Below are 27,749 nucleotides of genomic sequence, written 5' to 3'. Positions count from 1 at the left end.
GCCTACTTCTAATTGATGATAGGGTCTCAAATCAGAAATCAATATTTTATGGACGTTCCAGTTTACGAATATATTATATTTATTTGATACCTAAATTTAGTTTAAATACAATATCAAAGCCATGATATCGATTGCAAACCAAACTTGACTTTATATCAGATCTGATAAAAATGGTTGCTAGAAAAAACAAGGATGACAACATCCATAAAAGCGAAGCACTGAAACGGTAGGACAAACGGACATTAACACTGAAAAATCAGAATATAAATGTATATGAGTAAGAAGTAAATTTGTTGAAAAACTGCTTGATACTGGATAATTCTATGGACATACTTACATTTTTAGGACTTGATTATAGAGTTGCTTTGCTTATAATATTGTACTTTGTTGTCCCAGGAATCAATGTACCAAAAGTCAGATCAATCGGATAATTAGATCACATAAAAATTTGTTGTTAAAAAAATTAGAAAAATCAACATGTTTAAAATGGACGTACGAACATTCTGGTAATGATTAAAGAGTTGCTACGCTTTCTAAATCGTACCTAACTACTAAAGGAATCACCATGCAAAATTTGAAATCGATAGGACAATTCTAACATGCCGTAATTAACGAAAAAGCTATCCGTTTGTTACGGACGGGCGTACGGACAGACCGACCCTAATTATAGATAAGCTTCGCTTTTTAAAATTGGGGAGCAAAATTAAAGTTTGGGGGGTGGAGAGAATAAACGGGAACTTAACCAAATAGGCCAAATAATTGATTAGCTCTGGTTTATGTTGAAGCCTATGGGCTTTTTTGCGGTGCAAATACATTGTTGCAAATTTTAAATAAAAGGCTAATTATATAAAAATTTATTTAAACGATAATCGTTAACATATTATATCAGTTATTAAGTTTTTTTTGTCTGGAGCTTAAGATTCCGATAACTACTCATTTATTTTAGGTTCTCCATTCTATGGAAGGTTCAAATAGGTCCCTGGATGATTTTAGGCTATTTTTATTAAGTCTTGGGATGGTTTTATCTTTTTTCTGCTTTTCCTATGACTTCGAATACAGAGCTCTTGGAAAATTTTAAATAGGATAATTAAGTGTAAAAATGTTATGGTAAAGTTTCATACTTAGATTTTCAAACTTTATTTTAAGCTTTTTTGTATAAAGACCCAATATAGATAATTTGCTTATTTATCTATATTGTGATATAAAACATTTGGTTTATATACACAAGAAATTAATCAATACAATTCTATTTCAATATAAAATCATCACTTTTTACTCTTATTGGCTAATTAAATTTAATTTTAATTAGATATGTTTATTTCATTAAAAAAAAGTTATAAAGTAGTGCATTAAAGACAAACTAAAATCAATTTTATAATAAAAATAACCAGTACAAATCATATTGTCTAGTAAAAAACTACATACCAACAAGTGAGGGGAGTGGGGGGAGAGTGAAGTGATATCCCGCCCCCTTTTCAAATGAATTTGGCATCCCAAAGGTAATTAAGATTTACCCCTCACCCCATCATAGAAATATTACCCTTAACTTGGGTATGGTACAGGAAAGTTATGGAGGGTAATACCCCCGAAAAGAATCTAGAACCATGACAAAAAAATTTGCGCTTCGCGCTATCGTTTAATGCCCTTATTTTGTAGTGTAAGGTTGCGTGAATATTTACACTATTTTATGCATACAAATTATGCTTATACATTTTTATATATTTATAAATGCTTAAAGAGTATATATGCAACTAGAAATATTATAAATTTATATTCTTGTGAATTATTAGAGAATCTAAAAATGTAAGTTGAAAAAAGGTGAAAAATAGTTCTACTGATGTTTTGAAAATGAGCTGGCTGCTTTTATGGATGCTTGGTACGATTTGGAATAATTTAGTTATTTGTAACAAAACTACTAAATTTTATATTGGTTGGTCTTACATTTTTGCGTAAATTTTATTAATATCAAAATAGTTATTTTTTGCATCGTAATATAGACAGCTTTTCGCGGATATTAATCTGAAAAATTATAAGATTAAAAATAGTTTTGGCAGACCCTACAGTTTCTGTTAGTTCCTACGAACACAGTAATAGTGTCTGACTGATTATGACGTAACAAAAAAAAATTAGCCAATAAGAGGCCACTATAAATTTTACCATTGGTCAATAACGGCCTCTCATTGGCTAATTTTTTTTTGTTGCGTCATAATCAGTCAGACACTATTACTGTGTTCGTTCCTACAGATTTTCAGCCAATGAATGTGAAATCGTGTGAGTTCGTATTTACAAAAAAAGCATAATTTTTATTCCAATATCTCCTTCTTCCCTGACAACAAATTCTACGTATTCAATTCATGAGATATGTTGTAATAAGGTCATATTATGAATTCTAATTTATTTACTTCATATTTATATTACATTTTGATACAAAAACTAAATGTAGTCCTCTTAACTTTGATTTATTTATTATTATATTATAACAAAAAAATATTCTTAGAATACCGGTGCTTTCCCTCAAATAAATTTTTGACTTCAGAACCCCCCCCCCCCCTCTTTCCCATCTTTTTTTATAAGTTTAATTTAAGGTTGCTTTTCGTAAAAGGAAGGGCAAATGTACAGGAAATGGATGTGAGTTGCTTTCTACACCAACTTTAAAGCTATGTCATCTTAAGTTACCAAAATAACAAACAAAGTACTTTAGTCGATAGAGGTCGCCCCCCCCCCCCATTCCTTAGATATACGTAATATTGCTTCAAATTGTTTCTAGAAATTAATTATACCTTACTGATGGCTACGCCCCTAGGAACACAAGGGATATGGGGAATAGTCCCTTTCGTGGCAACGCCCCTTAAGGGGCGATTCGTCGTATTTTGAAAATGTCTTTTGATAGGTTATTTTAGGTTAGATTAGGCAGGGTTAGGAAATTGGCCCTGCAGGTTTAGAGCCCCCCCCAGGGGCTAGAAATAGGAGAAAAGCTACTGTAAAAATACGAAGAAAAACCCCTTAAGGGGCGTTGTCACGAAAGGGACTATACCCGGGATATAACCGGGATATGGTTCCTTACTTTCAAAAGTCATGGGGGATATTTACTATTTTTTTCCAGCAATGATTTTTTTTGTTGGGTAGAGGTATTAAAAGTCACCAATCTTCCTTAGACTTATACAACCAAGTAAATGATATCGGTGATGCAGTTTGCGAGATCCTTTACTACACCAAGACAGACAGATATCTAATTGATATTATATAAGGATTTTTTTATTGCAAAATTAATTTTTAGTACATCTGTGTATGGCACAATCACAAGCAGCAGTGGATATTCAAGTTGATACAACTGCAGCACCAGGTGGGTAATTATAGGTAGATAGATCAGGGATAATACAATGTCCTATTAATTGATGTACATCCCCAATGAGAATACATATAATTAGACCTTCTGTAGATTAAAATTAGTGGTTGAAACGTTTGAACTCTAAACTTAATGAATCAACCAGTTAAAATTCACTAAGATCCCCAAAGTTCTAAAGCTAACGAATAAGAACGTTATTATAAAACTTTGGGGACTAGTGTAATGAGCGACTAGATATACCTGGGTAGATGTAGATTTTGTTGGCTCCCCAACTCTAAATTATTTGAAAATTGACCATAATTGAAATCAGAAGCGTGCAGTGTAGAGGGTGGTATCCACCCATTATGGCAGGTTTGGTTACACCCCCTTACGCCTCTCTAAAAACCTCTTGACAATGGAATGACCCCTCTGACACAGCACCGTGAACCAGCCAAGGGGGTGTCAAGTAAAAAAGTAACACACCCCTTAAAGTTTAAAGGGTGCAATTTTTTCACTTTTGATTATGTGAATTATGCATGGCAATGGATACCTAGGGGGTGTTGTCTAAAACCTCCCTCCTTGTTTTTAGTTTGAGAGGCTTTTTTAAGCAAAACCCTGTACACGCCACTGATTAAAGTCATGTTCCCAGCTGCACATTGTAGGGTTTTAATAGAAAAGCTTCTTTACAATTGTTCGTGTCTTTCTCTTTTTGGTAATTCACTGTCAAGATGAGGCGAGTCAAAACTTGAATTTTATTTTTACTTCTTGTACAAAACTCTCTGTTTCTTATATAGTTTGGCTATAATTTCAAAGAGCTTTGCTACTAATGAACGTATTCGTCCATGTTTCTTTTATTCAGGGATCTCAAGGGATAAGACAATGACCGATAAATTAATTTACTTTCCTAATGATGATAAACAAAATTACTCCTTCTGTAGAATACAATAATTGATTGAAACGATTGGACATTTTAAAGAACCAATCAATCAAATTTCAAAAAAAAGTCAACAAAGTTGTTAATCCAACGACTAAGGAAATGGGGTATAGTCCCTTCCACGACATCCCTCCATAAGGAGCGATTCTTCGTATTTTTAAAATGGCTTTTTATAGGTTATTTTAGGTTAGGTTAGGTTATATTGTGTTAGGTGATTGCCCCACAGGGTTAGGTAATTGGCCCCGCAGGGTTAGAGCCCCCCGCAGGGGCCAGAAATAGGAGAAAAGCTACTGTGAAAAATACGAAGAATCGCTCCTTATGGAGGGATGTCGTGGAAAGGACTATACCCAGGAAATGTTATTATAAAACAGCCTAATGTCCCCTCCCCCTCTGCCTTTTATTAATAAAATTTTGAATGTGATGTAAAAGGTGTGAAAATCAAAGTGTCTATAACTGAGAAACATGCAATTCTTTTTCTAGGAATCAACATCAATTATTCAACAAATCAAATAATTACAAATGATTTAAAATTGTTATCAATATTATATTAATATTGAAATAAGGTTATTTTATTTCGTTTAAAAGTATAAAATGAATGGATATGAGCTGAACATTAGGCCGGGAAAACACTAATATGAAGATTTGGACTCAATTATAGAGAAGCTCCGCAAAACTTACCATAAAGTTTTGTTTAGAAAATTTAGATTAGAATAGAATTTATAAAACAATGCAATACATTTAGTTTTTAATTATACATAACAAATCATATTACGATTGCACAGCAAATAGTATTTCAGCCTTGGAATTTTCCCCTTTAATTAATTAAATTTTTCATTTTATTTATAGTTAGAATTACAATAATTATGTACAATATAAAGATATTTACACAAATTTGATAAATAAATAGATGAATAATTAAGTGGATTGACTAAATAACTATTTGCAGCTACCAAAATTTCATATGGAAGCAATATAAAAACAAGGATGACAACATCCATAAAAGCGAAGCTCTGAAACGGTAGGACAAACGGACATTAACACTTGTATAATGTCAGAACTGAATAATCAGAATATAAATGTATAAGAGTCGAAGCAAAATTGTGAGTAAATTTGTTGAAAAACTGCTTGATACAGGATAATGTTTATGGACATACTTACATTTTTAGGACTTGATTATAGAGATGCTTCGCTTATAACATTATACTTTGTTGTCCCAGGAATGAACATATAAAAAATCAGATCAATCGGATGATTGGACCACATAAAAATAAGTTGTTAAAAAAGTAAAAAAATCAACATGTTTAAAATGGACGTACGGACATTCTGGTAATGATTTTAGAGTTGCTACGCTTTCTACAGCGTACCTAACTACTACAGGAATCACCATGCAAAGTTTGGAATCGATAGGACAATTCTAACCTGCCTAAATCAACGAAAAAATCTATCCGTTACGGACGTACGGACGGATGACCCTAATTATAGAAAAGCTTCGCTTTTAAAAATATCAATGCAAAGATATCACATCTCTGCTTATAGAGTAGATGCTAAACAGTAACATAAACTACACATTTAAATTTAACAGAGAAAAATTATATTTCCGCTGTTAAAACACAATGATCAGTCAGACCGATGGAAAAATAATTTAAAGACTTTATGCTCATTAGAACTCGTCACAATATTAAGTAAACTATTTTAATAAAATTCGAGTGATTTCAATTTTATCTTTAAAATAGAAAGACAACATAATTTGTAAATTAATGGCCACCGCTAATTAAATCTAAAAATCTTAGCTTCGCTAGAAAAAACAATAAAACGAGGTGAAGACTCAAGAGTTCGACTCTCAGACTATTTAGGCATGGCTCTAAGTTGTTATCAAGGTATTAATCAAGTGTTCCTTCCTTGAACAGAATTCTCCTTGTTTTGGGAGGGATTACTAGAACATGCAATATAGTTATGCAATCAACCAACAACAAATTAAAAACTATACATTACACAAATAGGATTTAATTTTGTGTTTTGAAAGCAAAGATATATTATTAAGATTTGTACGTCAGTACGTCACAATGAAAGAAGAAACAGCTCGGTCGATGTATTTTAAAATCATTTTGATCTGACTTTTAGATTTTAGATGCGATGCTACATGGTTTGTCCACTTGTCCACTTGGTCCACTGGTCTGTCAGTATTGCTACAAAATATATTATTACTCTTTATTTGACCATTAAACTTTTTCTCTACAAATTACTTTTAACGTTTGTCCATCACATTGATTGTTTTTTTCATTAAATGTGTTGATGTGTATTATGGGGATCTAAGAAAACTTCTATAAAATAATGGATGGCATATATTTTTTTTAAAAAGTAAAAGGACACTCTCTCTCTCTCTCTCTCATTCTCTTTCTCTCTCTCTCGCTCGCTCTTTCATTAAATTTATTATTTTACTTTTGTTTCTTTTCTTTCTGTTAAATTTTGTCCTCCCTTTTCTTGAAACTTTGTGAAATTGAAGGGTGTATTAAAGCTTAATTCAACCCTCCTTTCCCACCCTCCCTCTACTTTAGAGATTTATGTTAGAGTAATAAAGCTCTACAAAATGTCCAAAAAAAGTGCCGTGTGATGTCATAAAAAGTGGGATGAGAGGAGAATTGGGAAAGAAAACCCCTTAAAAAGAGATGGATCTATTGACGTCACACGGCTCCTTTTTTCGGACACTTTTTAGAGCTAAGAGCAATAACAAAATTGTCTTTTCCACTTTTGCATATGTAGATAAATGTGATTAAGAGCCATATCTAAAAATGTCAAAAAGGAACATTTCATTTAATCTGAAAAAAAAAGATTTGTAATAGAGCTAATCCAAATATAATCTCAAAAGTTATAGAACCATATTTTTGCCATTTAAACTAAAGCTGTTTTAACCTTGCGGGCATGCTTGGCCTAGCTGGTTTCCTTATGAGCACTCTCCATGCTGGGCTATCCCATCTTAACAGATTTATTAAAATAAAATAAGTGGACGAAATTGATAAATTTTCCACTGTACTGGCGAAAAAATTTATACATCTATATTTCTCTTTATGCACAGAGATTTTCAAGGATGAGACAATGAACGATAAATTGATGCACACCCACAGTTTTGTGAAACGAAATTATCACTTCTGTATATTATAATTATCGGACACTGTCTCTTCAACTTAATTAAATCACCAAAATTTTTAAGCCAAGAAATGAGGGAGCGTGTTTTTAAACTTTTGGGGCCAGTATAATTTACAGTATACCCCTCTCTGATTATAATGTAAACTAGTGAGGAAGGATACGATTGCAATAAAATTAATCTATATGCTTTTCTTTCCTTAATATCCATATTTTATTGAGATAAGAATTGTGAGTATATTTAATTTGAAGAAGATTAATATCTTTGTCCCTGCGAGTGTAGATATCACAGCACGCTCTTATAATTTATGTCAAATCCAAGGAAATAATGCAAAAATTATAATAACTTTCTTTTCGTAAAACCAACCACCCTATAATTTTTATAAGGAGCATAGCTGCTCCTACAGTCACCGTTTTCTGATCTGTAATGTAGTAATCTGATCTGTAACCAGTTTAAACAATTTTTAAACCAAAAATTCCCATCAACGAGCGGTTGCGTTAACTGTTGTACCATAAGTCCTGGGTTAATAGTGCAGAAGAATAATTTATCCCCCATTGTTCTTTTCATAAAACCGTAATTTCAATTACTCTACGCTACTTTGAATTTCTATATTCTTGTTAGATGAACAATAATTTTAATGTCACCAACAGAAATTACAGTTTTGTGCAAATTATTTATATAAAAATAAAACATGCAAGATTGAAAAAATTAAGTAAAATTACTTATGTATATAAGAAAATTAAGAGAAAATAAAAGAGAGTTTTGATAGTGAATCATCTTTACATGAGTTAGCATAAAGTTTTAAATAGTATCTGGAATTTTTCTTGTTTGGGAATAACTTCAACTATCATACATTTAGATATAATAGTCACATAAATAAATTTATAGTATAGATGTATAAACAGATTACTAAATGATATCCGATGGCAAAGACCCTAAAGCTCAGCAGACGAGAATAATTTCCTTAAACTTTGCTTTCTAAATTCAGCTGTTTAATGCTTTCTTCTGCTTTTTGAAAAAAGAAAGGGACAATTTTTGTGAAAAATTGTCATTTCTGTCTAAACTTATGTGAAGTATTTAAAACTGACATTATCAATTTCTTACAACTAGGCTCCTGACTATGAAATTATATTAATAATCATCTTGTCCGATTTACAATACTGCATTGTTAAACCTAGTTATTTGTGATTAACAAGACATTTTTCCTAATGATGTGAATACTTTGTTGCAAATCAAAATTATCAAGTTTTTAGTGACGTCTAGCGACAAATATAGAACTAATATATTGCAGATGTTCCCAAATTTATTTTTCGCCTGAATTTACGTTGTTTTCAATTATTTTTCCATAAAGGGTTGAACTCTCCCTGAGGTGGTGGCAAATTAACTTATTTTAAGTAATTGGGTTATTGTCAGTTTTATGAGATCAATAGATAATTTTCAAAATATTTTTCAACAAATGAACAGTATTTAAACAATGCAAAAACGAAATTAACTAGGAAAAATGCAGAATCATTATAGCTGATACATAGACGTCCAAGTAAAGGGGTAAAAGGGTGTTTATCCCTTTAGGCTTTGAATCCTCTTATCTACACCTCTCAAGTTGTTTTTAAATAGGTTAGATTACTCCCCTTGAACGTATAGAACCCCTAATTTTACCCCAATACAAAGTAAAAAGCTTGGGCGTCCTTGTGTTAACATTAGTTTACAATTTGCTCTTGGTTCTTTTGACAGCACCCGGCTGTATTTACATTTTTGAAAGATTCAGCTGATTTCAAGGACCCAATCCAAAGTCGGTAGAAGGTCTTTGAAAAGGGGTGGTTGTTACATATACTATTTATCGCTCTATATATATTACTTTAATGTCACATACACAGTCAAAGTAAATAATTCTTTGAGAGTTTCATATTTAAAACTTTATTTATATGGCCAAATCCGAAAAACTTCTTTTCCTAGCCAAGGAGTTATGGTTGCCTTAGCTTTACTAAAGATTTATGAAGAAAGGAACCACAAACTCCTAGGCTACAAAATAATATCCTATAAAATTGCTTAGGGTTTCCTCAGCCTTACTATACAGTATACATAGATATATAGAGATATACAAGCCTAGGAAATTTTTTAGGAATTTGCCTATTACTTCCCTAGAGCCTTTTCTAATTAGCCTATATTCTATGGTGTAATATCAAAATAATGATGATGATACAACTTTTTAAAAACAAAACAAAAAAATATAAAAGTTTGATAGTTGAGAGCATTCATTTATTAGGACCCCGCCCTCCACTCTTCCTTTACAAATAATATGAGGTGATACAAAAATTGTTAAAATAAAGTGAAAATCCAACAATGGTGCGTATCAGAGAGGGGTTTTGACGAAATTCAGGGAGGTGAATATACCCCACTAATTTCACACTCTACTACTTTCCTTAAAAAATACTATTAATAAATATTTTTTCTCCGCATTAACTGAAACTGAAAGTCTTTGAATTTTTTCTCTAAATCCTCAGTTTCAGATTGTTATATATAAATTGTTAGGTGCATTACCGCAAAGTGACTATAGAGCAAGGAAAAATTCTAAGCACTCTCCACTCATTTTTAAACTAAATTTAAGTTAAAGGGTGGTATTTTTTTATTTATGCCTAACCCTGCGGTGACAAAACACAAAAAAAAACTATTTTTATAAATAAAAGGGGGAGAGGGGTTCTCTAGAGAGCAATTTTAGGAAACCCACCATTTTTTGAGTGATTCTTTATGGGCTTAAGCCTCGTTATGTAAATAAATAATGAGTGAAGAATCTAAGGTTACATTTAACCCTTACAGATTGGGGGGGGGGGGTCATATTGACCCCCCCACTCTAGTTTTTTCAATTTAATTCTTTTTGTAGGTAAGATAGAGAGTTGTGACTTCATGACTTTTTAAGTTTAGTAATTATACGTTGGCAAGAGTTGATCTTATAAGGATATCTGGTCTGTGTCGGTCGTAGCGTCAGGTCAAAGTTGGTTAGGTGGCACCAAATTTAAAAAAAATTCTAAATAAATCTTAACCCATTAGTGCCGAACCGGACATTAAAACCCGGTTCCGAAAAATGGAAAAAAAAACGGTTTCCGGCTCCATAATTGCATCATTCTCAGTATGAATCCCTCCTCTACTACCCTGGCTTTCATTTCCCCCTGGAGCAGGCAGTTTAGCTTACTTCCGTTTTATGGTATAGCTCAACAAAATTTGAAAATCATGAAATTCAAAATACCCCTTCTAACTTTTTTGTTTTTATAGTAAAGTCGCTGATTTTTTTCGTGAAATATAATGTTTATTGACAAGTACATCTAAATGTGAATTCGTTTTATTCAAATTATTATTTTTTATATGATTTTTTTATCGTTTTTTTACGCCCTATTATGACCCGGTTCGGCTTGGCCATACATACCCGAAAATTTTAAAACCCGGCTCGGTTTCGGTTTTTATTACCCGGTTTTAACTTTTCAACCAATAAAAATAACAATTAACGTCATTAGTAAGGGTTTGAGCCACCATAATAACCCTAGTAATCTCTATAGGTGTCACCCAATAGTTTTATGATCGTTTTCTGATATGTAACACCCAAATTTTATATGTTCTTTTTTTTGTAGTGTGTGTCTTTTAAAACTTCGAGCAACGGTTTTTTTTACCCGAAAACGGCGGCACCTATAGCCGAAACACTAAATTTGAAATAAATCGCTTCTTATTATACTTGTAGCTCTTTAGATTACATGTGGTTGTGTAGTTTTCAATTACGGATCGTATCAAAGTTCTAAAAAGTGTTCATCTCACTTTTGGCGTTCAAAAATTACATTTTTCGATTTTTGGTCAAAATAACCGGGTTTATACAGGTCAACCGGGTTTTAAAACTGGGGGAAAGCACCAAAAACGGGTGTTAATGCCTGGTTGGTATTTATGGCCAAGCCGAACCGGGTTTTTTTGCAACTTTCCTGTGCACGCCACTAGAGCAAAACAAAAAAATACGAATTCCGTTTTGACCATTATAAAGCTTCCCTGAAACTTACAGCTCGATCGGCCCATAAAAGTGGCGCTCGGCACTAATGGGTTAATTTCTTCATTATGTCTTTTGTGTATAAGATAGAGACCTAAAATTTTTTTTGGTGAATACTGGGATATCAATGAACATCTGAGAATAGTGGTGTTATGACCCTTTGACCGTTTGACCGCTTCCTGACCGATTTTATGACCGATTTTATGTCCTGCTTTTAATAAGGACTTATATCATGTATATCGTTGCTTCTATTACAGCTAGAGACCTAAAAATTGAGTGTTACATCCTTGAGCAATAATACACTTCCATGAGTAGTAAGGTCATGACCGTTTGACCACTCCTTGACCGATTTTTGACCGATTTTCTATTTACTACCTGTAATTTTGCCATTTGTAAGCTGCCAGCCGCCGAATTTCAAAACAGCTAGAGACCAACCAAATTTTTATGTAGTCTTTTATTGTGATCAGAAACAGATAAAAATATAAATTTGCGCTGCCAACCGCTGTTTTACCGCCGAAAATGGCGGTTTCCGTTATTTGCCGTTTTTCAGCAATGGTCAGAAAAGGTAATTTTTTTGTTATAAAAATTAAAAGTTCCACCTAAAATTTGGTGATCCTAGCTTTAAAATTGGCCGCTCTACAGCTGTTTTAATATTTAGCGATTGGCCGCTAAAAAGCGGCTAAGGAGCGGTCTCACTAGAAAAAGTATTTTTCTCTAAATATCCACATGAACCACCAGAAATAAATTTTATGTCTCTAACTGTAACAGGAGCCGAGATAGTGGGGGGGTCAAATTAGCCCCCCCCCCTCAATCTATTAAGGTGGGAATTGGGGCCCGATCTGTAAGGGTTAAAGGATAAACAGACACACAAGTGTATCCCTAAACAAAATTGTTGATGTATGCCTGTGGGGCTCTGCAGGCCCCACAGGCGACAATGAGCAATAAATTGATGTATTGTACCTTAAGAACGGCGGATTTTACTAGTGTTAAAAAATTACTTACTAATTTAGATACCCAAACTGAATTTTATTAAAATTGAATATAATTTCTGCTAAATGAACACTGTGTTTGTATGTTTTGTAATAATTTTACTAGAAATAGCCTAACCATAACTATTGAAGGATTTTTCAGATTTTGTAATTCAAATTTAAGACTTTTAGCGGGAAATTAGCAAACTACATATAATAAAGATTTTTTACTTACAAACTCCGATAACAATAACAAGCCTAAAACATACCTTGGACCAATACCAAGCTGCTTTCGAAAAAAAACTCCATCTGATTTTTATTATTGTTGATATATTACATAGTATATATATTTTTTTTAAACGACTAAAATATTACTTTTAGTTTACAGCCTAAAAAACAAATTTTGGTTTTCAAGAGACTATAATCAAAAATCCTTATTTACATATGATTGAATATCTATTTCTACTATCATACATTTATAGTCGAATTTTTGGTATTTGTTATTTTTTATCACCATCATTTTTTGTGCAACATAATGTCAACAAAAAACACACAATTATTACAAGTTATATAATGATACCATAATTTACAAAATCAAAATTGAAAATTTTCATATTTTTTAAAAGCAATTCATTTCTATAATTGGGGTCGGTCCGTACATCCACCTAAAACATATACTGATTTTCAACTTTTTATTACATAATTATCATATTATATTGATTTTGCAACACTGATTCCTTGGACAAGGTGCAAAATTTAAGCGAATACTATCTAAAAACAAGTTATAGAAATAGAAGTATGTCCTTAACATAATTTTAGAAGATGATTAAAGTCCCTCAACAGATTATGACGTCACACGATAAAATAACTAATGAGAGGCCAGCATAAATTGTACCATTGCATTGGTCAATTACAGTGTATACTGGCCTCTTATTGGCTATTCTATCGTATGACGTCATAATCTGTTGAGGAACTTTAATCATCTTCTAATTTTATTTAGACTTGGTATTCTGCTCATTAATTTCTGAAACTCTAACTAACAAGTTCTTTTGTCCTACTGTCTGATTTTAAAAGCATAGCTCTTATGGATGTTGTTATACTTGTTTAAAATGCAATTTTTACAAGTAGGATTTATAGCTAATACTTATTAAGTTATAAACACTTTAAGATAAAGTATTATCTTGCTTAGATTAGTCTTAAATTCAATTATTAAAAAAGTTTTACTAATATTCTAATTGTAGTGCATTCACACAATTGAGCACAGAAACCCCTCCCCCCTTCATTTTTATTTATTTTGATAAAAAGACATGGTATTTTTTTGTTTGTTTGTCTATTACTTTAGGTCAGGTTATTATCTTATATTGAATACTAGGTCGCCCTCTCAGGGTTGGTGAAACCGCTGGTATAGGCCCAAAAGGGTTAGAACTTTCCTTTGTTTTCGATTAATTTCAAAAATAAGAGGCTTGTTATCAGTGATCAACAGGCACTATGCGTGAAAGCACCAACAACACAATAAATTTTTAATTTACATGATTTGTTATTTAGATAATAACAAAAGTTTTATTAAGTTATCTACATTATTTTTTTAATGCTTCTATTTTTTATTTAGGGGTAACATCAGCTTTGGCAGAGGAAATAACTACAATATTACCAGGTATTATCTTTTTTAACACATATTAACTGCAAAGCTTTAAATACTTTCATCTTAGTATTCACTAACCTTATCCCATTGTTCGGATGCTAAATATATTTGCCAAATGAACAAAATTATATTTCAGAGACAGACATAGATAAAACTTTCCTTTTCCCCATTTCAAATGTTCTTTTTATTTGGAAGACAGTTTTTAGAGCATAAAGCCTATTTATAAAAAGCTCTATAAAAAGCATAATCCAACTAGTTGAAAAGTATAGAATAGTGAGAAAATATTAAAACCCATTTCCCCAATCAAAATCGATTTTCAAATCTGGAGTATTCTTGAAAAGCATAACTCAGCTTAAGCAGTTTCAGATGTTATAATTAACCAATTTACAGGTGTAGCCAGTGAAACAAAGTTAGAAGGTACAACAGCTACAGATACAGAAATAGTGACTCTGATCCCATCAGAAGTAGTAACTGTAGCTAATAGTGATACAAATAATGATGAACAGAGTGAGGATGGAGACACTGATATTGGTGTTACTGAAGGTAGCTCTCATATACATTTATTCTTCAAAAATTACTAATCTGCTGAGGGTGGCAGAGATCTAAAGGGATAAGACAATTGCCTATAAATTGATGTACATCCCAAATGATGATACTCATATTTACCCCTTCTGTAGTTAAAAATTAGTAGTTAAAATGTTTGGGCACTCAAATAAAAGAACCAACTAATCAAACTCAAGAAAAGTCTCCAAAGTTGTTAAGCCAATTACTAAGAAACGTTATTATATAACTTTAGGGACTAGTGTAATAAACAGCCCCATGTCCCCTCCCTCCTTGTGAGCAAGGGGTAATTATGATTATAATCCTTTGTTTAAACATAATTATATTTTACAGTAATTTTGACCCTAATTTTGAACTAATTTAAGTTTAAAACATTCCAAAAAATATGTTAAAATATGCATGAGAGCTACCTATATCTAATTGCAGTGAATGAAGTAGAATATTCGACACTAGACTATGTAACATTGTGCTGTGGTAGTGATTATGAAAGGTTATTTCTTACTTATGATCAACCATTCAACTTCTTAGATTCTAAAAAATGTGAGACTTTCATTCACATATGTGTAATTCATTTTACTTTTTGGTTCTAAATTTGTTTTTATTAATTTTTGAGTTAGAGTTATTAGGCCAAATCCTGACTCCTGGGACAATATTCCAATTTCCCCCAAAAGTTCAAAAATATTCATAAAATTTTTATAATTTGTAATAAAATTATTATTGGATCATCAGTAACTAAGAATATTAACCACAGTGTAGAAGATATCAATGAAACAGTAGTTATTGGAGAAAATGAAGGATTTCTAGTGAATCAAAAAGGTTATTAGCTGTAACAAATTTCATAATAATTCAAGTTTAAGCTATTTAAAGCGAAGCGTATCTACACATTGGTTTATTTGTCAGTCTATAATGATTTCCACAGCGAGATTTTAGTCGCTATAATTGGACGATGTGCAGTGGTATTCGCAAAAATTAAGACAATTTAGCCTAAGCGCCGTCTTTTTTAAAGCGAAGCTTTTCTATAATTAGGGTCGGTCCGTCCGTCCGTCAGCACGTCTGTAACGGATAGCTTTTTACGTTAATTTAGGCATGTTAGAATTATCCTATCGATTTCAAACTTTTCATGGTGATTCCTTTAGTAGTTAGGTACGATTTAAAAAGCGTAGCAACTTTATAATCATTAACAGAATGTCCGTACGTTCATTTTAAACATGTTGATTTTTTTACTTTTTTAACAACAAATTTTTATGTGATCTAATTATCCAATTGATCTGATTTTTGGTATATTGATTCCTGGGACAACAAAGTATAATGTTATAAGCAAAGCAAATATAAAATCAAGTCCTAGAAATGTAAGTATGACCATAAACATTAAGCTGTATCAAATTTACTTACAATTTTACTTCGACTCTTACACATTTATATTCTGATTATTGAGTTCTGACATTATACAAGTGTTAATGTCCATTTGTCCTACCGTTTCAGTGCTTCGCTTTTATGGATGTTGTCATCCTTGTTTATCTGCAATTGCCTTATTTTTATCCTTAACTGGGTGAAAGAAAATCAACTACCTGGAGCTAAATAGGTTTATTCATTTTCTTTAAACAATCTGCGTTTGTAATTTATTAAACTATCAAGCCTTTAAGTTAAAAACAACAACAAAAGTATCCCAACTACCTTACAACTAATAATCATTTTGTTGTGACAGTGCACACTGATGATAACTCAAAGCTAGCAACAACAACAGAAGAATCTCTACCTGAAGATCAACATAATCAACAGGATGATCTTAAAGGGATACTCATACATTATGAATGGTGCTTTAGTATCCAGGGTTGGATATTTCATCTCAAGAAAAATGTTATGCCAATACTATTAGAATTATTTATTACTATAAGTTAACAGCATTGTAAATAAGCAAGAAATCAATTTCAGGGGAACATTATTGATGAGTGAAAACGATAACACTATCTTTGGGTGAAATATGCGTACTAATCTGGTATCATTTTTCTTAGCATGGGCTATACTTTGTTTGGGGCTGGGGGTGGGTAAGGCAATTGTTCCCAAGAGAACTGTCCTAGCCCCACTGAAAATATTTCAAAACTATGGTTTGACCAAGTAAAATTATTCTATGAAAGAAGATCCCAATCAGTGAAGATGTTAACGAGATCTTACGATTCATACTTTTTTCTACTTTGTCTTATTACTGACTTAAATAGGATTCAAGATTAAAAATGCTTATAATGAATAATTGATTATCCTTCTAAAGATCATGAGATGCATGATCACGACCATGATCATGAACATGACGGTCATGATCATTCACATGACCACGACCATATTCATGAACATGTATTTGATGGAGATGACAATGAGATTGGGTATGTATTAATTTTAGATTTTTACACAATAAAATATATGACCTAAATTCTTTTCTTACAAAAATTTTAGTAAGGTTTTGAATCTGTTTAGAGATTTACATTAATATTAATATCCCATAAAAAGACAAAAATTAATCTCCATGAATATAATAGTTTTCTTTTTTGCGACTCAAATTTAAAATTTCTCTCAAAGGCAAATTATTTCACTTTTTTTCTTCTGTTAGCGGCTACGCCCATAGAGACTTCGAACCCCACTTTCAATGTTAGTTTTAAAAAGAAAAAGATTTTATTTAAATATTTTTGGGGGTTAATTTTTAATAGGGGCGATTTCTCTTGGGAGCTTTGATGTGCCCTTTCGTAAGATATCTAAAACCTTCCCAGGACCTATTAGAAGCAACACTTTAAGGAGAACCATATCGGTTCAGCGGTTACAGAGATTCTTCGGTACAGACAGTGACACACACACTGACACAGGTCCTGCTACTTGTATACAAGGACTATTTGGAAACTAATATTCCTGTTGTAGCTTGTACAATAACTCCAATTTAACATAACGATATATTTTAGGGATAATGAAATAAGAACATACAGCGTGTCTACTGATCTAGAATCTAGGAAGGTTATCTTACATTCCATAAATATGAATATTTTTACCTTCGATTATAGATGATCAATTATAATCCAGAGAGGCCAGAGCATCATCTGCTTATAATAGGATGCGATACTCTAACACCCAAGGATATAAGGTTAAGAAACAACCAACAAACAAACAACCCTTTGTATACCAATTGCACGACCTTTATCAGGAAGTGCCAACTTTGTATGAGTTATGACCCAAGGCATTCCTTCTACTCTCTTCATTTGTGTCACGTACCAGACATAGCAGCAGTTTGTATCATTTTTAAAATCTTTAGTATGGATAAATTGAATAATTTTAGTTATAGATTAAATTTTTTACAACATTCTTTTACCAAGAAAATATTATATTTAAATTGTAAGATAATAATTTTGGTGTAAATAGATTAGCTTCAGCTGCTACTGTCATAAAACAGGTAATTTATTTAGCACTAATGGCACTTTAAGTGTTTTTTTTAAAATAATACGATACCTTGCAAGGTTTCGAAGGAGTCTTTATCAAATTTCTACGATACTTTGCAATGTTACGTAGGAGTCTCTATTCGAGAAAAAAATAATTTCGATTTATTATGATTTCTCTTGGGAGGGTGGTGGTACCCTCCTTCAAAATAGTAATAAACCTTCCCGGGACCTATGAGAAGCTACCCTGTTAAAGATGACCCGATCGGTTCAGCGGTTAGTGAGATCCTTCGGTACAAACACACAGACAAACATCCTCTTACTTTAGTATAAGGATTATTTTTTTTAAATAAAACTGTTTAAATAAATGTGTGAATTTTAATTCTAAGGGAACTTTCTAAAACAAAACTTTAAACATCTAAAATGGATAATATTATACCGTTCCATTACATTTTTTTGCTTATCTATGTCTTATATTCTTAAATTTGTAATTTGTATAAACTTAACAAGAGTGTTTGACAATCTAGTACTTGAAGAATATTCAAAAAACAGGGATCTAAAGGAATAAGACAATGGCCGTGAAATTGATGATCTTCAATTATGATACACAAAATTACCCCTTCTGTAGATTACAATTAGTAATTGAAACTTTTGGATACTCAACTTAATGGAACAACCAATCAAAATTCAACAAAAGTCCCCAAAGTTGTTAAGAAAACGAATAAGAAAACGTTATTATAAAACTTTGGGGACTAGTGTAACAATCAGCTCATTGTCCCCTTCTTTCAGGGCAAAAAAAGGCTAGTTAAGTTAATCTAATCATATGAATTATGAGACAGATTAACCTCTGTTTAACTGATGTATATACATTATCACAATAAAAATAATATATATAACAAGATAACTTTTTTTTAAAACTACTGAATATAAAATCCTGTTTCTATACTAGTGACTGGATTAAACAAAGTTTTGTTATGAGAGCTGGGGTTTAAACAGATTATAAATTTCCATAATTCTACTTTGCCCAACAACTTTATCAACAAGAACATAAATGATACAGAAAATGTGGCTTTAGCAATTTAACTAAATGCAAAAGTATGTAGATTTATTTTTGCCAAAATGTTTTCTTCGGTTTTCTCATGACATAAATACATTAAACACCGGCAAAAATACATCTCATATTTTTCAACATATGACTAACACTGGCATTTACTTTACATCCATACTTTTTAAATCATTTGTTATAAATACACCCAAAGCTAGCAAATATATATCTAGGTAACGAGCGCCATTTTTTCTGCTTATTTTTCTTAAAAGTCTATATGTTTCAAAGAATTTAAATCAGTAGTAGAACGCCAAAATTCGGCATGGTATTTGCTCAAAAGGGGTTTAATATATGTAACTGTTTCATCAAATTAAAATCTTTGGATTAGTCTTCACTAGTATAGTATGAACTTTATATTTCAAATATCACTAAAGAAACAGTTTTTAAAGAGAATCACTTTACACTAACTAGTTACAAAATTGAAACAAATCAAAACATGTCTTACAAAACAGGAAATTATTCCTTTCTTTTTTCCAAATCAAAACTAATCATCCTTGTTTTTATTTTTAGCCTGGAGATGTGTTCAAGAGTACAGACTTTCCACTTTTAAATCAAGATGAATGTAAGTTTTTATTTATAAACACAGGATGTATTTTAACAAGAACATTTTTGTCTCTAAGTAGGGCAGCAAAAGACTGGGGGGAATGCCTTGGCCCATAAAAAGGCCCAACTTAATACCTTGCACAGTTGGAACTTCTCAGACAAAGGTCGTGCAATTAAAAGGTTGGTTGTTTTGGATGTTAATTTAATTATTATCCTTGGGTGTTAGAGTATTGCATCCCATTACGCGGTTGATGCTCTGGATTCTCTAGATGATCACTTAAAAATCATATGAGAATCCTCGCCTTACCAGGTAATGGTAAAAAAGTTAATGTGACTAGAAAAATCAAACTATAAATTATTTATGTTTGTGCTGTTGTCAGATCAATAAGGAAGTACAAAGAAACTTGTAGAGATTTTATCCTGACGATCATTAATAAAAGCAGGACTTACAGATAGACATTTTTCAATTACAAAGTTGCTACAGTTCTAGAAATGCAACAAACACTTTGGTTTCTAAATTTGTATCAAGCTTTTTATATAATGCCTATAAAAATAACGTCATACTGGCCATTGGTCAATTAAAAATTTGGCCTGTCATTGGTAATTTAGTCTGTGTATTGGCTATCATTGGTCATTTTATTGTATGACGTCATTTTCTATGGCACTATAAACTTCTTCAATCAATAAATTTTTAATTTTAGATGAAGTGACCTATGCAAGTGCTGGAAATCCAGGTTTACCTGTCTGGGTTGGTATCATTGTCAGCTTTCTAGTCCTTGTGGGCATTGTATTTGTTATGAAGGTAGGTGGAGTCCAGTCTAGATTTCTAGTCCTTGTGGGCATTGTATTTGTTATAAAGGTAGGAAGAGTCCAGTCTAGACGTCTAGTCCTTGTGGGCATTGTATTTGTTATGAAGGTAGGTTGAGTCCAGTCTAGATTTATAGTCCTTGTGGGCATTGTATTTGTTATGAAGGTAGGTGGAGTCCAGTCTAGACGTCTAGTCCTTGTGGGCATTATATTTGTTATGAATGTAGGTGGAGTCCAGTCTAGATTACTAGTCCTTGTGGGCATTGTATTTGTTATGAAGGTAGGTGGAGTCCAGTCTAGACGTCTAGTTCTTGTGGGCATTGTATTTGTTATGATGGTAGGTGGAGTCCAGTCTAGATTTCTAGTTCTTGTCGGCATTGTATTTGTTATGATGGTAGGTGTAGTTCAGTTTAGCTTTCTAGTCCTTGCATGTATTGTGTCAGAAGTTACAATCCAAAACTGGCAATTGTCTTTCCATGTAGGTTAGTGAATTTCAGTTATTCCCAAGTCTTCAATTTCTTAAAAGGGGACCCATCATTTAATTTTGTTGAGTTTATTTTAGCTTTCTTGTCCTTATGGACATTGAATTTGCTATGAAGGTAGGTGGAGTCCAGTTATACTTTCTAGTCTTTGTAAGCATTGTGAGTAGGAGTCCAGTCAATTTATGTTCAGTTTTTTAATCAGTGTTAGCATTAAAAATGTTATAAAGGTGCAGTCTGGTTTTCTAGTCCTTAAGTAAAAATATGAGACTACACTGAAAAATTTTAATTCTTAAATTGTGAGATGAATTAGATTTCATTTGAAAAATTAAGTCTTGTAGTTTCTAGAAGAAAAAAAACAGTAGATAAAAAGTCAGGTAGCTAGTCAATTACTAACTGTTCAGCTATGATGAACTGAAGAAAGAAATATGACTTGAACAAAAATTGAAAATGTTTTTTTAAATCTTGGAAATGAATATGATCATTAAAAAAATTATTGAGGTTTAATTTTCATTCTAAATATTTAACATATTTCACTTTTTAGAATTGATTATTTTTCTATGAGTCTAGAGGTGTTTATGCTTGAGTCAGCATTTTCTTTCAAAGGTTTCATTCTTCTGTCATATTTTGCTGAATAATCATTTTACAAATACTATTTCATTGGGAGATCTTCTAAGTGTTCTATTAATTTGAATCTTATATTTTACATATAAAATGGATGAAAAAATATAATGGTCCAGAATTGTAAAATTAAAATACATGCATTGATATAGGAAGCAAGTAATTGGTATTGAGCTGTTTAAAAATAAAAATGAACCGAAACAGAAAAAAATATAAAATTTAAAAAAGGCTATTTTAAAAAAATTCTTTTTACCTATCCACGTTCATGACTTAAAGAAGCTTTAGATTGTTAGATTTAATATTTGTGTTAGAATTAATCCTCCTTGTTATTCTTAAAATTACAGTGTTTTATTCTCATTTTAATTGAACTACGTGCTTAAATTGATTCTGTTTTTCTGTATCTATAAAAAGATATTACTGTACATTCCCTTATTTTTATATGTGTAGTAAACTTTTTATAATAAGACTAAAGTAATTTTAAGTTTGATTTTTTAAAATTATATGTAAATTTTCAACAATATTTTGATTTTTTTAGGTTTTCTTTTCTGATACATGGGACAAGGAATTTGAAAAAAATATATAATTTCCATCTTTAATTTTAAAACTGTAAAGTAATTTTAGCACTTATCCAAGTAAGTTATTAATTTAAGCTATTTTGCGGAAAAAAGTCTCTAAAATGCCTTAAAACTTTTTAAAAAAGATATATAGGGAGGGGGATTTAAGATGCCCCCAGGCCATCTTTCTAGGGTAGGGAAGAAGCAGTTAGTTCTATTGATCAAAACAAAAATTTCTTGTAAATGTAGTTAGTCAGCAGACTTCTACCTGGCAGCCACTCTGCTGCCACCTGGTGCAACAGATCTCAACTACCTGAGTGGACGCCCAGCACAACTCTACAAAGATGGCGTCCATCAGCTGATTTAGAAAGCGCGCCAAAATGGCGACAGACAAACAATACATGGAGGAGAGTTCAGGGCTATGTTTGCTGTTCTAGACTTTTTAGGTGACTGTTTCTTTGCAAAAAAAAATTTTCATGAAAAATTATTCTCATTGTAAGACACAAAATTATTTTAGATAAGCTCCTAATGTTATGCTGCATTAGTCATATAAATTTCTATCGAAAAAAACTAATTCTTTTCTAGAGGGGATGATACCTGTTTTCTATGTCTAAGAACTGTACCATCAAAAGACTGGGACAAACACAGGAAACAAACATATATTTTTGTAATAAAAAATCTTCTAAAAAATTAAATGTTTTCAAATAATCTCACCTTATAAAAATAATTAATGTAAAAATGCAATATATGTTTGTCTTATCAGGAGAATATGTGCTTTAAAAAATAAGGTAAGCTTTCATTTTCAATGCAAAATTTATTTTTTTACAATTAATTAATTGAATTAAATGATCTTTATATGTAATTGAAACCAAATATCTGTCACATAAACATGCATGTGCAGAGAGTAGCTTTTCTAAATGAAAAAAATTACCAACAAAAGAAACTGAAGGAAAAGGACAGATTATTTCTTTACAATTTTAACACAAACTCAAAATATCTTTACAAATATTAAAGAAATGTCTCTTCAAAGCTGAAATTTGTTTTCTTTTGATTGAAGATTACATTTTCTTTTGACTGAACCTAATATAGTATTTTCATTGTTATGGTTATATTTTTGTAAATTTTGCAAAATATTTCAGAGATTTTAGTTATCAAAAGTAAGTTTTGGTATTTAGAAAATCAGATCTATAGTAGAGGTGTATATACAGACGACTACCTCCCTTTTTTTATCAAGGACCTCTTTCGTCTGCTTTTAAATTATTTTTCGTCTACTTGGCTGTGTTTATATAAGCGATTTTATAACCATTGGTTAATTTTCAATGAACCAATACAATAGTTGCACAAGGCGGTTGCGATGGGGAGATACAGTTATTTAACCATTTCTCCCTCAAATTTTAGAAAATTAATTTTCATCTGTTCTACAATTTTTCAGGATAAATTGGACAGTTTATCATCTCCTTCCCCTGTCACCTGCTTCAAGTAAGTTTAATCCTAATATATAAAGTAGTAAGCTTTTTTGTTTGTAGCAAAGGATCTCACTAACCGCTGAACCGATATGGTCCTTCTTTACAGTAAAGCTACTTATAGCTCTTGGGACGGTTTTAGGCTATTTTATTTCTATAAAAAGTCTGGGTAGGTATGGTTTTAGGCTATTTTTCTACCCTTCCATATTCCTTTGATATAGAGCCCCTAGATGCTAGGGGCGCAGCCGCTAGTTATTAATAAAGATGTAGAATATACGTGGATATTATGACAGGGAAAAAATTGTCGCAACATTAGTCAGTTAGTTCGTCCAGTAGGAGGGGAGGGTATTATGTAAAGCTTACGGATTAACAGGTATATGGACATTTTGAATTTTAGAGTAACTTTGCTGCTTAAAACTAAAAATGTGATTTAATAGACATTATATTTATTTCTAATTTATAGATGCAGTAGGTTCCTGCGAGCGTTGCCTGCTTATCCAAGAACAACATTCGTTTGTGACAGGTAAGATTTAATAAACCAAATGTAGCTTTTTGGTCGGCTTAAATACTGTTTCAAATTGTCCTTTCCTTTCTCCCTTGGGATATTCTAGAAAGCGTTTACGATCATTGAATGTTATTATTCTTGCCTTTTTCTTAGTTCAAAGGTTTGGTGATTTTTTAGAAGGTTTGGAGAATATTTATATTGCAATCCATTATAAACAGCCTTTTGCGGATATTAAAAATAAAGATTATAAGATTATTTTTGCTGTCCCAGAGGAGCCAACCAAACAGTTATCATTTTTACTTTATTATTCATGGAAAATTTTTATAATTCGTTACGGTTCTAATAAAGCAGATATTAATGGGTTTTGAAGCCAGACTGGAAATATTTTTTTGGGAATTATTGAAAGAAAATATTGCTGAGAAACCTTTTTATAGTGCCTTTAAAAAATGACGTCATACTGGCCTACCATTGGTCAATTAAAATGTATACTGGTCTGACATTTGTAATTTAGTCTGTGTATTGGCCTATCATTGGTCATTAGAATAGCACTATAATCAGCTCCATTGCTACAAAGCAGTGTTTTCTTATTGTCTAGTTTTTTGAGGTAAAATTGCTACTAATAAATAAAATAATTTTGTTTTCTAGAGAAGGATGTGAGCATAGAGGATCAAATCTAAGCACAACAACGCATAACAGGTTAGTTAGCCGTCTATAGCCTGTGCAAAAGACGCCCAAGCTTATTTTTTAGGGGCTCAAAGGAAAATGGGTTTCAAAGGTTTGAGGTAGGTTATTTAATGTATTTTTGGGGGGAGAGGGGGGGGGAGGGGGTAGGTAAAATGAGGGGTTTATTGCACCTAATTGTCCTGTTCTAGCTCTTTACAAAAAAAAATTATTAAGACTAAAAAATTTCTACAACTGTCTTTATTAATCCTTTTAAGTTTTACTATTATAATACTTAGTCAACTTTGAAACATTAATTACATTTTACAAACTGAAATTATAAAACAGAAGATAAAATAAACATTTTGTAGTTTTCATTTCAATATTAACAAGGTTTTTAATATAGAAATTTTGTGCTTTTTGAGACAGCCATTAATCTATTTATTTAGGAATTTAGCCTAATTTAGCTTTAATTTATGGTAATCTGTATTTTTGTTCCAATTTTAATATTGATTTTTAAAATTTAGATATAATTGCTATTTGTGTGACTTTGATCTGTGCTCCCAATGTGTTGGAATTCTACTCAACAGTACCAATATAGAGGTAATCAGGGAGGGAGGGGACATTGGTCTGTTTATTACACTAGTCCCCAAAGTTTATAATAACGTTTTCTTATTCGATGGTTCAACAACTTTGGGGACTATTACTGAATTTTAATGGTTAGTTCATTGTTGAATGTCCTAACACTGTTTTAACCACTTGTAATCAACATAAGGAGTAATTATGTGTATCATCATTGGGGATGTAAGTCAATTTTTCATTGTCTTATCCCTTTAGATCCCATAAGAGGTAATACACACTAGTTGTTCTAACTTTACTTTTTATCTTTTGATATTCTACCTAGCAATATTTTTATGAAGCAGACCATTTTTCAAAAAGGGTATAGATACATACTAAAATCCTAAATTAATTCTAAACTAGAATAACAATTTTATTGTTTATGGAAACAATATTAAAGATTTAAAAGTAACATTAAGGTGTGTCTTTGTGTTTGTATTACTGCAGGAATAAGGTATAACCAACAAGCAAAATAAATCTAAAATAATATTTGGGGGCCAAATGGAGAGGTCGTCAATTTAACGATGTGTTGCCCCCCAACGACAGCTGAAAAACACGTATAGGTTTCGTGATTTTCTTCCGAATTAATTTCGTTATTGGTATGAGCTGGTATTACTGTCCTGATATGGTTCTTCCTTACAGCGTCCTGGGAAGGTCAAAGCTATGAGGGGAGGGTACCTCCACCCTCCCAAGAGAAATCGTAATATGAAAAAATCTCTCCCACCCCCAATTTTTTTTTACTTTTTAAAATTGCAAATATAAAGTGGAGGGTCGCCCTCCCCCTTTTCATAAATTTCTCCAAGAGCATTTAAAGTCGTAGCCGCTATTTTTTAAATACAGGGAGCACCAACTTATCTCTATCTACACTCTTAAATTGGTGGTATACTACTAACCATTACCATTTACAGGGTTTCCAAACTAAGAAACTAATATATGTAGTTGTAAATTAAAAACAGAGTGTTAAATATAAATTTTCATCAAGGTAATTGAAGAAATAGAAAAGACAAGATCAGTGTCTCCCTCAGATATAAGCAACAGGAAAACCAGGAAACCATTCTAAAAATTATTCTATGTTTTAAATTCATCTTTTGGAAACAAGTACTATTAATAGTTTTTTTTTAAATTATAAGTGAAAAAACAATAATAGGTTATTTTTAAAATTATATCAAATTTGAAAAGGTACTTTCATTTTGAGTTTTTACCCAAATTAAATATGAAGTTACTAGTTGATATTTGGTCTCTAAAACATTTTCTATAGCTTAGACCAAAAAATAACTTCGTTAAAAACGAATAAACAATTTTTCATTTTTTCTTCTTCAATTTTCTGAAGATAAATTGATTGACTGATAGAATGTTTGCCTGTAAAGGCGTGTGCCCAGAAACCGAACCTCTCCCCCTGTAAATGAGGTGGCGATACAAACTACAAAGTTCAACTCTTGACAAGGAAATTGTTTTCTAGGGAACCCCCAGAGACTAAATATATAGGACGAAATTTCTTTTTTTTGATTTTTAAACAGTGTTGTTTGAAATATATGGTAAATGGATGAAAATCTCCAATATAAATTAATGTCAAACCTGTTTTTTTAAGGTTAATTCTTCTCCTATTTCCTCCACTCACTACAACCTAATTACCTAACCTTACAAAAGAAAAAGGCCTCAAAATCAAACTACAAACTAAAATAACAATTTAAAATTTTTATGTAACAAAGTTGATTAATATTAGTTTGAATATACTGATAATATACTTATATATTTTTTTAAGTTTAATGTATAAACAATAATATATGTATATGATTGATACACAATGTAAACTGACTGATTTTTCTCCGATAATTTGCATTTAATCAAGAGTACAGGGTAAGATAAATGGCAGATAAATTGATTTAAATCACTTTACTGTCCGAATATATTTTTTAAAGAAAGAACTTGGTTGTTTTAGTTTTTTTGGAAAGTTAATTTGTCTTTCTTTTAACAGTTCTGTATTCCAAGAAATTTTTGTTGTATTTTGTTTTAAACTATATGTATGCTGAAAAGAATTTTTAAATACGTGCTCATAAAATTTACATTTTAGATAAAACAAAGTGGAGAAAAAAATACTACTTGTTTGAAGTACAAGAGAAAAACACAAACTTAATTTGTGTCAACCTAAATTTGTTTAATCAAGCAGAGGAAAATTATTTGATTTATAAACTGAATAGGTTTTATTTTTATTTTCTCTATTTGTTTACTCTTTCATTACAAAATTTGAAATTAGAAATTTGATGAGTTGGTTGGTAGATAAAAATGTAAACCATTACACCTCAGGTTTTTTAAAAAGTTAGCAAACCAAAAAATAAAGAAGAAGCTTGCATTTAACTTTTTATTTTGATACTACTGGTGATACCAAAA

At 31.5% G+C, this 27,749-nt stretch overlaps 1 protein-coding gene across 1 annotated transcript; it reads left to right on the top strand.

Moving 5' to 3' along the window:
- Positions 1–1,788: 1,788 nt before the first annotated feature.
- On the top strand, positions 1,789–26,456 carry LOC145325407 (uncharacterized). The gene is made up of 21 exons (XM_080168394.1): positions 1,789–1,876; positions 3,278–3,343; positions 14,000–14,044; positions 14,423–14,575; positions 15,020–15,083; positions 15,345–15,409; positions 16,299–16,385; positions 16,860–16,971; positions 17,539–17,586; positions 17,993–18,023; positions 19,622–19,673; positions 20,356–20,456; positions 22,097–22,123; positions 22,365–22,561; positions 22,701–22,765; positions 22,881–22,903; positions 23,548–23,594; positions 24,042–24,101; positions 24,729–24,779; positions 25,271–25,346; positions 26,344–26,456. The coding sequence occupies exons 1-21, from the start codon at positions 1,849–1,851 to the stop codon at positions 26,419–26,421; spliced, it is 1,476 nt and encodes a 491-aa protein (XP_080024520.1). The 5' UTR covers positions 1,789–1,848; the 3' UTR covers positions 26,422–26,456.
- The last annotated feature ends 1,293 nt before the right edge of the window (positions 26,457–27,749 follow it).

Source organism: Acartia tonsa, chromosome 8 (assembly GCF_053477335.1).
Source record: "Acartia tonsa isolate MP-2025a chromosome 8, ASM5347733v1, whole genome shotgun sequence".
NCBI lineage: Eukaryota > Metazoa > Arthropoda > Copepoda > Calanoida > Acartiidae > Acartia > Acartia tonsa.
The sequence above is the reverse complement of the archived record's forward strand: the minus strand, read 5'-3'. Positions and strand labels throughout refer to the sequence as shown.

Coding starts and splice junctions, on each gene's coding strand:
- LOC145325407 (XM_080168394.1), top strand. CDS start 1,849: ATGAGCTGGCTGCTTTTATGGATGCTTG. Junction 3,344..13,999: donor TGATACAACTGCAGCACCAG/GTGGGTAATTAT, acceptor TTTTTTATTTAG/GGGTAACATCAGCTTTGGCA. Junction 16,386..16,859: donor TCAACAGGATGATCTTAAAG/GGATACTCATAC, acceptor ATCCTTCTAAAG/ATCATGAGATGCATGATCAC.